A 12,086-nucleotide genomic window follows, 5' to 3' on the forward strand; every position below is an offset into this window, starting at 1 on the left:
AATGGGATAAATTAGGCCACAACTTTACTGGTTACAGATGTGAGCGGTTTGGCTTAGGCAACTGGATGAAGCAAGACTATATCCTGACTCCTGCCCATCTGCAGGAAGTCTTGAAAGGGTCAACCACCAATAGGGGGAGCCTTATGATATACATCAATTAAGAACTCCCCCAGGGTCACCGATGGGGTTGTGGCATGGCCCTAGGCCACACCCAGGCTTTGGACAGGAACCACACACCTGGATCCCTTTAATGGGATCCCCTTAGCGTGGAGGGGCAGGCAGAGGCAGCAACCTCACCTCCCACAACAAGGCTTACCCAATGCCTAACCTTACAAAGCTGTGACGATTGCTACTAGGTAGGCAAAAACCAAATGGTTGGAGCCAATTTGCCAAGCGGAAAAATTCCCACCTGGCCCCAACAACCAGGCAACCGACATTAGTCATAGCAAGGCCATAGTCAAGCAACACAAGAAAGAGGGTGAGTGGGCTGGGAGATCCACCAAAGTAGACGATAGGTCAGCTGGGCACCCTAGTGACATGGGCAGCATTCCTCCTTCCACTGCTGGGTAAATGAGGTCATGGAACCCCTCCCGCAATGCAGCCCCCCCCCCCGGAAAAGGGGAGCTGTCTTGCGTGGCGAGGCCCTGGGCCCCGCAGTTCCCACAGACAGGAACCACATAATGTGAAATCTTAGTTGGCAGGTATATAAATGGGGAATACTGTAAGGTAGGAACTGAATGGCAATGAGGTGCAAAATTTAGAAAATAGACCTTCAGCTAAGATTTCACTTCATGCATCTGATGAAGTAGTCTTGGGCCCCTGAGAGTTTATGCCAGAATACATTTGTTAGGCTTTCAGGGACCCAAAGAATGTTGTTTTTGCTACAAGAGACTAATGCAGAAACGTTTAGGCAGTATACACACAATGATTTATTTGGAGGAAATGACAAGGCTACTCCTCTTACTGTTAAAGTAACAGAAAACCTGTTTCTATTGCTATAACAATACAAACATAATTAAGGCACATAAACCCTAATTAGCAGAAACCATGATTTCTGATTCTGGTTTGCTATCAAAGCACAAGCCAAACCTTGCCAATTCAAGTTACAGGTAGGTGTTGGTCTGACATAGTCGAAACAAAATAAAAAAAATCCTTCCAGCAGCACCTTAGAGACCAACTAAGTTTATCATTGGTATGAGCTTTCATGTGCATGCACACTGAAGAAGTATCTGAAGTGTGCATGCACATGAAAGCTCATACCAATGACAAACTTAGTTGGTCTCTAAGGTGCTTCTGGAAGGAATTTTTTTTCTTGCCAATTCAGATATCATACCAAACTATAGTTTTCAGAGCCATGTTTGACATAAGGAATAAGTCAAATGACAACCTGTTCTCTTCTCTTAAAAGAGAAAAGAAAATAAGCTGAAACTGATGTCCACTCTATTGATATATAAGGGTAGCACATACGACTATTTTATTGATATGAAAGGAAGCTGAGTTTTCTTCATTGTTTTTTTTACAGAGCTATATAGGGTAAGCATTACTGCTGAATGTACTAAAAAGAAACATCATAGAAATTGTTCCAGGCTAGTGTGGAGAATGTGTTACTCCTCATGGGAATTATCCAGTGGGTCCCCACCCTAAGAGTACTGCAGTGTATTATAAAAAGCTCCAAAACCAGTTTGACCAGAGACTATGGCAAGGTAATTGGCAGCTCTATTATGCAATTTCCAAATACTGAATCTGAAAATAACACTGCAGTATAAACTAATTTAAAAATGTTTTTTTTAATTGTGACACATCTTACTGATAGAGCACACACCACTATGTTTACAAAGCAGAAGATTCACTGTATAAGTTGTCCTACACAAGACAGCAATAAATAACAATGTGTGGTGATATTTGATAGCACTGATGTCCTAGGAACTTCTTGTCACATACCTTCCCGTTATCTTACACATTATTTAAGTATTCTGCAAAAATTATATATTGCTGTGGCACATTACATGCTCAGAAATTGTCTTGACTAATAATGTAATCTTCCCCACTCTTGCCTTTCAGACATTTCTGAAGACAAAGGATTGCTCTTGCCTTGGTTTAAATAATAATTGTAGGTCACACACACAATTTTATTCTCAAGAACAGATGCTTTGGGCCTGGAATGCTCAGCTGTCCTGTATTTTCTTATCCTTGGCACTGACTGCCAAAGAAACAAAGAAAGGATGTTGTTTCTATCTTCAGTAACAAAGGACAACACAATTCCATATGTAAACACTAAGTATTTATGCTGTGACTCAAGGAAAGGAGGAAATTCACACATTTCACTAAGTGCAAATTATTTGCTCCTTATGAAATCTTGATTTGTGTAACTGTGATAAATTAAAAGGATAAGAATTGGAGTTCTGCATCAAAGTGTTGCAGTGTAATTTAGTATTCAAGCCACTCCATTACATTCCCTGAGCCCCAATTTTCCTCTCCGCCACCCCAGTTAATCCCGTTAGGATTTCATGACAACTAAACATAATTGTTCCTCATTAGCCTGTTTAGATTTTTTGTTTTTGTTTTGTCCACAGTTGTACACATTCAAAGCTTAATTAAAATATTTTGGGGCTTCCCCAACGGTCTCTATGGGTGCTCTATCTTCAGTCCCTGGGGACACTTTAAAATAACTTCTCAGTGTGAAATCAGACATTCAAAAGTTTTACTGTGGGTAAATCTTTGGGGAAACACTTGCATCAAGAACCTGATAAATAACTGCTCCTGCATGGAAATAGTTATGATATCCTGGAAACAATTTTCATAATAGCAGCAGCAGATTCTTTTGTCACCACAATCATGGAAAGTGCTTCTGTCTGAGAGAGTGTAGTTATATCCAAGGATAAATCAGGTTAGATATTAAGTTACTACATGAGTGCATTGCATTCCCAGATCAGTGATGCCATACCACACGAAGAAAATTATTTCTAAATATCTGAACTGACCCACAATCTTTCATAATCACTTTGGAAGCAAGGGTCAGTCACAGTATTGAAGGAAGATATTGGATTGTTTAGTCCAACTTCTGTTCTAAAACAAATGATTATATACAGTACATAATTCATGTATGGAAGAAGTACACAACATTTTATTAAAATCACCTAGGAACATCAAACATCCTCCCTAAGCAGTTTATTCTACTGCAAAGCTGCTCTAAAATCACCATGTTGTAATTTAAGGTGCTCTGTTTTAATTGGGTAAGATGCAAAAACTTGCGCAAGCAAGTGATCTGCCACTTCTTCTAGAGTCTCCCTAGACCATCATTCTCAAATATATTGCCATTTTAATCTTCTTTGAACAAAATTGCCTACCGGTATTTCTCTCAGCTTTCCCTCTCAACCTGCTTTTCTGAAACACATAATCCTGATAACTTGTCTCTTGAGCAACAAGCTCCTTGAATTCTTTTGACCAGAATTGAATGGAAGCCTGCATTACGTCTTACTAGAGCCACAGCACCACCCTTCCTTCCCCAAATTTTGGAAACAATGCTTTTGTTAATACAATTTTAAAAAGCACTGATCTTTGGGGTCACATCAACACATTCTTTATCTATATATATATATAAATTTAAAGGGCCCATGTTTGGGACTTTCCACTTTTCTCGGAAACCGCTTGGCCGATTGTGTTCAAATTTGGACACAGTGTCCAGTACCAATATGCGAGTGCCAACTTAACCTTAGATTCCACACGTGCCAAACCTTTGGCAGGTAAAAACGTAAAAACGTAAATTTCTATTTTTAAAAAACATAGCGCCCTCCAGTGGACGTCAAAGGAACATACACCTCAGCTGCTGCCTTTGGCTGTATACTATCAGTTACATCACAACAGAACATTCCAACCAACTGAATATGGGCCTTTAACAGAAAACAACACCAAAGCGGGGGAACCGGCCAGGCCGCAGGGGTTTGCGAGTGGGACAGGATGACCCAGGGGTGGGGGGAGGAGGGGGCGGGATAGGTCATGGGTCGGGACAGGGTATGGCCAGTCACAGGGATGAGCCGGGGGGAAGGGAACAGAATAGGTCATGGGTCATGGTGTGGGAAGTCACAGGGATGAGCCTGGGGGGGAGGGGGCAGAATAGGTCATGAATCGGAACAGGGTGGGGGCAGTCACAGGGTGGGGGCAGTCACAGGGATGAGCCACAGCAACGCGTGGCCGGGACAGCTAGTTCATGCATATTTTCTTATCCATTGTAGCCAGGGCCGGTGCTAGGGTTTTTTGCGCCCTAGGCGTGATCACCTTCTGGCACCCCCCCGTCTTTTCCACACCTCAAAAACCATGACTCATCCTTACTTCAGGAACGCTCCTTTCTCTCACCTTTTCTTCACCTTTCTTCCTCCCTGCCCCGCTTCTCCATGAAGAACCCCCTTTACAGCTTGCCACACTATTAAATACTTTATTATTATTATTATTATTATTATTATTATTATTATTATTATTATTTACAACATCTCCTGCCGCCACTTCCCCGGCGCCGCTCCCCTCGGTGCCACCAGCCTCTGCCCGTTTTTAAACGGCACCGATTTCTCGAGGTGCGTTTTCCTCAAGCCCAGTCTTATTTCTAAATGGCCTGCCCCAGCCGGCGTGAGGCGCCAGGAGACTGCACAGCCAAGTAGAAATGCGGGAGAGGGACGGCATGAGGTAAGGCTGCCGGGCGGCCCTCCTCCTCCTCCTCCTCCTAAACATAAGACACTGTATAGCAGGCCTGTATAACTTCTAGCGCACCAACCTGAACACAGCTCTCCAGTCATGTACTGGGCCTGAAAGTTCCCCTATTTTTAAAGCCCCAAACAGACTGCAAAAAGAAGTTTAAGCAAGCTTCGGGTGAGTAACCAAATATGAATGTTCTTTTCCCCAGATTTTAAAGTTGATTAACCTACCCTGCCTTTAAGGAAGGGAGACAGGGGACAATGTTGGGAAAGCAGATGGTGAAGTTTGGTTGCACAAGTAAAAATCCTTGTTCTAACAGAAGCACTTTGCTGCATACTGAGCAATATGCATCCTAAGGAGATATTACCACATAACTGCTTCTCTGAGAAGGAGCTATGCTTGTTGGATATATCAAATTGCAGTAGCAGAATCCCTATTTTTAGGGCAACAACAGAAGTTATAATAAAAGCAAGGCATTTTCCAGCAGCTTAGTTATATGAAATCTCAAATTGCTTCATGAAGTACTTACAAGTAATAGTTTTAGAACTGTAGCTACTGAATCCAAACCAGATTACTGCCTTTGGTTTCATAGATTATTCATTAATATTGAAACAGTACTTGATGACTGTGACGGGTATAGGGCTCCGTTGAGTTGTTTATGACTCAATTAGGAGCCTCTGATTATCGCCCGGCGCGCTTCCTCTCCGCTTCTCTGCTTCCGTAGAACCGGGCTGGCAGTAAAACACACACACACAGCAGAGTTCTTCTTCTCACACAGCGAAAGCTTGTATAGCCGTTGGATAAAAAGCCTCTTAAGAACACACAGAGTCCAAAGTGTTCTAATAACTACTTAAGTTTATTCTAGAGAGAAAATAACAAACAACCTGGTGAGAGCGCAGACATCTTGAGACCGTCTCCCAGGCAGAAACGAAACCAACTGATACATACAGAAACACTTCTGGTACATTCTGTAACATGATATTCCTCAGTGGTCAGGTGCTACAGTACACAATTAACTCTTTAGTTACTTGTTACTCATCACACCCCCTCTCACCTGAACACTGGGGATAGCGGGTATCCAAACTTACCCTAAAACCAACCCTTCACAGAATTCCCCATGCCGTTGGAAACTCAAGGGTTTTGTGAACCCATCTGCTAGGTTCTTTTGGCTTGGACAATACCTCAACTTTACCAAGCCTACCTGTATGCTCTGACATACGTTTCGGAAGCGGATGTCTAAGTGTTTGGTTCTGGCCTTGAACTGTCCAGACTCCGCCAGTCTCAAAGATGGTTGATTGTCGCCCCAAACAGTGATGGGCTGGCTACAATCACCCCAGATTTCCTGGACCAAACATCTATAGTACTCCAATTCAGTGCATGTCGCAGACAACGCACAGAATTCGGCTTCCGTGGAAGACATTGCTATTAGGCTTTGCCTGCGCGACCGCCAACCAATCAGGGCATTTCCAAACTTGACTACCAAACCAGTCACTGACTTCCTGTCTTCCTGATTGGCCCAATCAGCATCTGCAAAACAAGTGAGTTGTGGCTCACCTTGCGCTGACATCTCCAAACAATACTCTTTGGTCTCCTGCAAATACCTAAGCACTCTCTTAATGCCATTCCAAGCATGCACGCTAGGTTTCGATGCTTCTCTACTGAGCAAATTGACTGCAAAAGCAATATCTGGTCTGCTCCATTGTGACAAATACAACAGACTCCCTAGCGCTGACTGAAACACTTCAGGACTCTCAAACGCTACTTTGTCCTTCACTTGTGAATCTTTCACAAAGTTTGTCTCCATGGGTGTTCTGACCCCTTTACAGTCAGACATTCTGAACTTCTCAAGCAAATGTTCAATCTTGCCTTTCTGACTGAGCAAAAAACTTCCATCCTCAGTTCTGTCTATCTGCACACCTAGATAAACATTCACTGCACCTAGATTCTTGAGTTTGAACCTCTTGCCTAGCTCTTTTGCAAACTTCTGCACTTGCATCTGGCTCTTTGCTAAGCAGATCAAGTCATCAACATAGACAAGCAACAGTTCTTGCTGTTCTCCTTCACCTCTGAGATACAGACAACTGTCAGCTAGACTCTTCCTGAAACCTAGGCTCTTCAAAACAGAATCAAGACATGAATTCCAATTTTTAGCTGATTGCTTCAGACCGTAGATCGACTTGTGCAGCTTCCACACCTGACCTGGCACGTCACTCTCAAACCCTGGAGGAGGCAACATGTACAACTCCTCCTGGAGGTCAGAGTTCAAATAAGCGGTGTCCACATCCAAGTGGTTGACCACTAGGCCTCTCTGCGCTGCAGTCGCTAAAAGCATCCTGAAAGATTCCGCTCTCGAAGTCGGACTAAAGACATCTGTGTAGTGGATTCCTTTCTTCTGAGTAAAACCTCTAGCCACTAACCTAGCCTTGTACTGAGGCTCTCCAGTCACTGTGGGTTTCAGCCTGTAGACCCACCTACAACTGACTGCTTTCTTGCCTTCTGGCAACTGTGTTAGGCTATACACACCAAGAGATTGCATGGATTTCAACTCTTTCTCCATTGCAACTTTCCACTTCCTAGCTTCCTCCACTGACAACTGTTGCACCTCTTCAAAGCTTTCAGGCTCACACACTGCTAGGTTCGCCCATACACTGACAGCTGTAAACCTTTCAGGTGGTTTACCTTTCGTGGTGCGTTTTGAACGCCTTGGTCCCACATCTTCCCCCTCTAAATCCGAACTGCTTGTCTCTGACTGTGGCTCTCTCGGACTAGCAGCACTGTCAAGAGACTTACTACGCTTTGCAGCCCCCTCTGGGCTTGCTTTGGGTGAAGTGGGTGACCTACCACGTTTGCTGTACTTCCCAGGCTTGACCTGGGGTGAAGTCGGTGCGCTTCTGACTACTTGCTTCACTTCCCTAGGAGCTACACCACTTGGACCAGCTGCCTGACCTGGATCTGGTCCTGCAGCATCTGGAACTCCAGCATCAGCTACCTGAGTTTCCTCTTCCTGGTCAAAACCTGAAGACCAGTCAAGAAGAACTTCGGGGTTAGCATGAATGCGTCTCCAGCCCTCTTGTTCACAGAACGTAGCACTCCTGCTAATGTGAACGCGGGTTTGGTCCCCCTCTGCTGGTACAAACCTCCAAGCCTTTGAGTTTGGTTCGTAACCACAGAAGATCATTTTTCTGGATCTTGATCCTCCCTTTCTGCGCTTCTGCTTTGGAATTAGAACCCAAGCCTCACACCCAAAAGTTCTGAAATAGTGCACCTTCGGAACTTTGCCATACAACATGTAGTAGGGTGTGTTGTCCACAACTGAATTAAAAGCGCGATTTGAACAATAATTCACAAATTTATAGCATTCCCCCCAAAACTTCTGGGGTAGTCCTGCATCAAACAACGTTGCCTCCACCAGTTCAGACAGCGTTCTAAATTTCCTTTCAGCTAAACCATTCTCCTGTGGACTAAAAGGAGCGGTTTTCCTGTGCCTCATTCCCTTGCTTCGGAAAAACCCTTGTAGTTCTGCACTCAAAAACTCTCCCGCTCTGTCACTCTGGAAACACTGGACAGTGACGGAGAACTGTAGTTCTACCTCGGCTACCCACTCCTGTATCACTCTGGCAGCCTCCCCCTTCTCTTTCAGTGTTATGACCCAGGAAAAATGGCTGAAATCATCCAGAAGACACAAAACATATTTTGAACCACCTAAACTTAACGTTGACATAGGCCCAGAAATATCCAAGTGAACTAACTGAAATGGTTTTGTGCTCTTCCTCTCAGACCTAGGATAAGAGCATCTCTTCGTCTTCGCTTTCGCACATGCGCGGCATTGCAGGTGTTTTTGACATGGCTTGAACCTGCAACCTTTGACAAAATCAGGGGCTTTTTTCACATAAGGAAAAGACATGTGACAATATCTTCTGTGCCAAGCATGAATACAATCCTTATGGATAGCGCCCTCTGTGCCCTTTGGGGTATTGGCACTTTTAGCCTGAGCATCACCAGTGTTACTTCCACCTGCTTGCCCCCTCCCGTCTAGGACAAACAGACCATCAGACCCAACAGTAACGCTTACCAGCTCAGCCCCATCTCTGGCAATTTTGCAAACACCATTGGCAAAACTTATTTCAAAGCCCTCACGCAATAAGCAAGACACACTTAAAAGACCATTTTCCATGCCTGGTACAACATAAACATCAAGGTTAGTGTCTAAGCATTGCATATAAAAAACACCCTTGCTTTTAATTGTTCCAGAAGAACCATCAGCAAGATGCAGGCTTTTTTCATCTTCAAGTGGCCTGCAGTTCAGGATCTGTCCTGAAGGAGGTACAAGATGATGGCTGCTGCCTGAGTCGATAATAAAAGTGAAACTGTCCTGTCCTTTGTTTCGAATCGTTGCTAAGGCAGCAGAAAGACGGCTGACAGGCTTATCTGGAGTTTTCCCACGTCCTCTGCCTTGGCGCTGCTGGCTGGTCCCACGACCACGTCCGCTGGGTTGCCTGGCACCTGGCTGAGTGACCTTGGCTGCTTCCGGAGCTGGGCAGAATCTTGCTACGTGCCCAGGCTGCTGGCACCGATAGCAAAGCCTTGTTGCGCACGCACTCACAGTGGATTCCTCAGTGCTTTTTACTGCACCCCCACTGGCTTCTCTGCGCCCACGGCCCCCCTTCTCAGCCGATTCTTTCTGGCGTCTCAGTTCCTCATCCGCCAAACGCCCAGAAACGTAAGCAATCGTGAGTTCAGATTCAGGCATTGACTCAAATGTTAAACACAAATGTTCATAGGCGTTTCCCAAACTAGACAGCAAAATATAAACTTTTTCCTTCTCTTTGAACACAATCTCATGCCGCTGCAGCTTATGGAATGCATCAATCACATTGGCAATGTGCTCCTTAATGGGTTGCCCTGGTCTCAGTCTCAACTCAAAGAGATGCCTCATAGCATGCAGCTTAGCTCCAGCTGTTTTTCTCTGATGGACCCTTTCCAAACTGTCCCAGGCTTCCTTGGCATTTTCAGCATTTTGCACATAGGGCAGTTGTGTAGCATCGCAGCTCATGGCAATGGCACATAGAGCCTTATTGTCTTTTCTGGTTTCTGCTGCAAACCTCTGTGCTTCAGCTGCTGAATTATCAGCGACAGGGGTTGGAGGATTTAACACACAAGTCCACAAATCCTTTCCCAGCAACCACATTCTGGCCCTTTCTCTCCACTCTGCATAGTTGTCGCCATTCAACCTCTGGAACGGCACGACAAATGACTCCTGTAGCTGCTCCGCCATCTTGTCCACCCCCGGGCTCCGTGTCTGTGTACTCACTCAGAATAGCTCACGTTGCTCCTCCGGGTAGACTGCGGATCCCAGCCTTCTGGTACAGGGTCTTTCTGCTAGCGAGTGCATCTATTGATTGCCGACTGCAAGACAACAGGTTTCTCCCAGCTAGCACTTTACACCGGCTTTCTCCACGGCTTTTACAGCTGCAATCACCTTTTATTGCTTTGGTGATTGATTAGGTTCTATGACCCATAACCTGTGAGGGGTATAGGGCTCCGTTGAGTTGTTTATGACTCAATTAGGAGCCTCTGATTATCGCCCGGCGCGCTTCCTCTCCGCTTCTCTGCTTCCGTAGAACCGGGCTGGCAGTAAAACACACACACACAGCAGAGTTCTTCTTCTCACACAGCGAAAGCTTGTATAGCCGTTGGATAAAAAGCCTCTTAAGAACACACAGAGTCCAAAGTGTTCTAATAACTACTTAAGTTTATTCTAGAGAGAAAATAACAAACAACCTGGTGAGAGCGCAGACATCTTGAGACCGTCTCCCAGGCAGAAACGAAACCAACTGATACATACAGAAACACTTCTGGTACATTCTGTAACATGATCTTCCTCAGTGGTCAGGTGCTACAGTACACAATTAACTCTTTAGTTACTTGTTACTCATCACAATGACTTGATGCTTACAGGAAAATAGTATGTTGTAGAATTTCTTCTGAGCTCCCTTCTTCCAGGAAGGAAACATGTTTTCTATTAAACATGTTCTTTATTTTACATGAGTAAAATACTTTGACTTCAGGGAATCAGAAAAGTATTTAGGATGAAAATGCTTCGGAAATGCATGATGCTTCTTTTTCCATTAACAATTTTCTCAAAGTTTAATTAACGAGACATTGAATTCAGAGATGTATCAGCCCAGTTCTGCTCATGGAACTCTCACATGAATGGAGGGGGTGGCAGCAATTTTTTTTCCTGGTTTCCCCCTACAGCCTTTTGCAAAAGACTGTCCAGGAGGATTGATGGAATCCTATGAAGCAATACAAGCCATGGTTTGGAAGCCTGCAGGGGGAAATAGGCATTTGGTAAAGAATTCTTCCATCCCTCCTGTTTCTTCTGCCCTTTCTGGATTGCAGTTCACGGAAGGACTCTTTGCATTCAGGAAAAACTCTGATGGATCCAATCCATTAGGCTTTAATAAATAAAAAGTGATAATTTTTATATTTTTCTTCATGAATCATAACTACTAGTATTCAGAAAAAATAATTTCCCCAATAATAATAATAATAATAATAAAATAGAAAGGCTATTTGAATAAAACTGCAAAGAAGTTCAGATGAAGGTTTTTGTTAAGTTTCACATTGAACACTTGACAGCTAGAATTTTGTGGGGTTTTAAAAAAAACAAAAACACATTGAACAAAACCAATATATAAAACAGAGCATTCTCTGTTATTTTCCTAACTGCGTCATTCCTAAGAGCAAACTGGAATTCAAAATGCCGAGCAACAGAGCTATAAATTCATTGGCTTCAGAGTGCAGGTACCAAAAATGTGCCCTCCATATGCTGTTAGACTCCAACTTTCATCAGCTGCAATAGCCAGGGAAGATGAAAGTTGGAGTCCAATGACTTCTGGAGGGCACCATGTTGGATACCCTTGCTCCAAAGGAAGAAAGGACTGATTCCTTTCATAAAGATAGAAAATTGTCACATCTAAACAAGTTCCCCATTCTTTCCATGGAATGTGCACTTCCTTTTACAAACTGGTGCTTTTATTCATTTCCCGCTTCCTTCTCCTTCCAATTCCATTGTTTATCAATAAGTGCAAGCTATTCACATATATTTACACCAGTAACTTGTCCTGAATTAGTAATGTCTGCATTAGTCAAAAACAAAATAATAGCTCTATTTCATACTTCTTGCATCAATGTTCCTGGAAAATGATAATCAGAATTCTACCACCACTGTTTCTTAAAGTTAGCTTAATATGATGTGAAATTAATAATAAGGGCCCTTTTGTCATAGTTGTGATAACTATGAAATAATGAAATGCAACATATTTATTTTCCACATTAATACATGTGAAGGTTTAATACTGAGAAGGGAAAGGCCTCTCGGTCCCATCAGCCTCACA

At 43.7% G+C, this 12,086-nt stretch overlaps 1 protein-coding gene across 3 annotated transcripts in view; it reads right to left on the bottom strand.

Annotated features, from left to right (window-relative positions):
* The window catches only part of BMPR2 (bone morphogenetic protein receptor type 2), a 78,553-nt gene that overhangs the window by 37,121 nt on the left and 29,346 nt on the right, over positions 1-12,086 (bottom strand). The window contains exon 1 of one of the 3 annotated variants that reach the window (XM_088671963.1): positions 5,216-5,291. The exons of the other annotated variants lie outside the window; for them this stretch is intronic. Coding sequence (XP_088528089.1) covers positions 5,216-5,276 — 61 coding nt within the window. The 5' untranslated portion in view covers positions 5,277-5,291. Of the gene's footprint in view, positions 1-5,215; positions 5,292-12,086 lie in introns of those variants that run through there. 3 annotated transcript variants of the gene reach the window in all.

The sequence above is a fragment of the Zootoca vivipara genome, chromosome 1 (genome assembly GCF_965207765.1).
Source record: "Zootoca vivipara chromosome 1, rZooViv2.hap1.1, whole genome shotgun sequence".
In the NCBI taxonomy this organism is placed as follows: domain Eukaryota; kingdom Metazoa; phylum Chordata; class Lepidosauria; order Squamata; family Lacertidae; genus Zootoca; species Zootoca vivipara.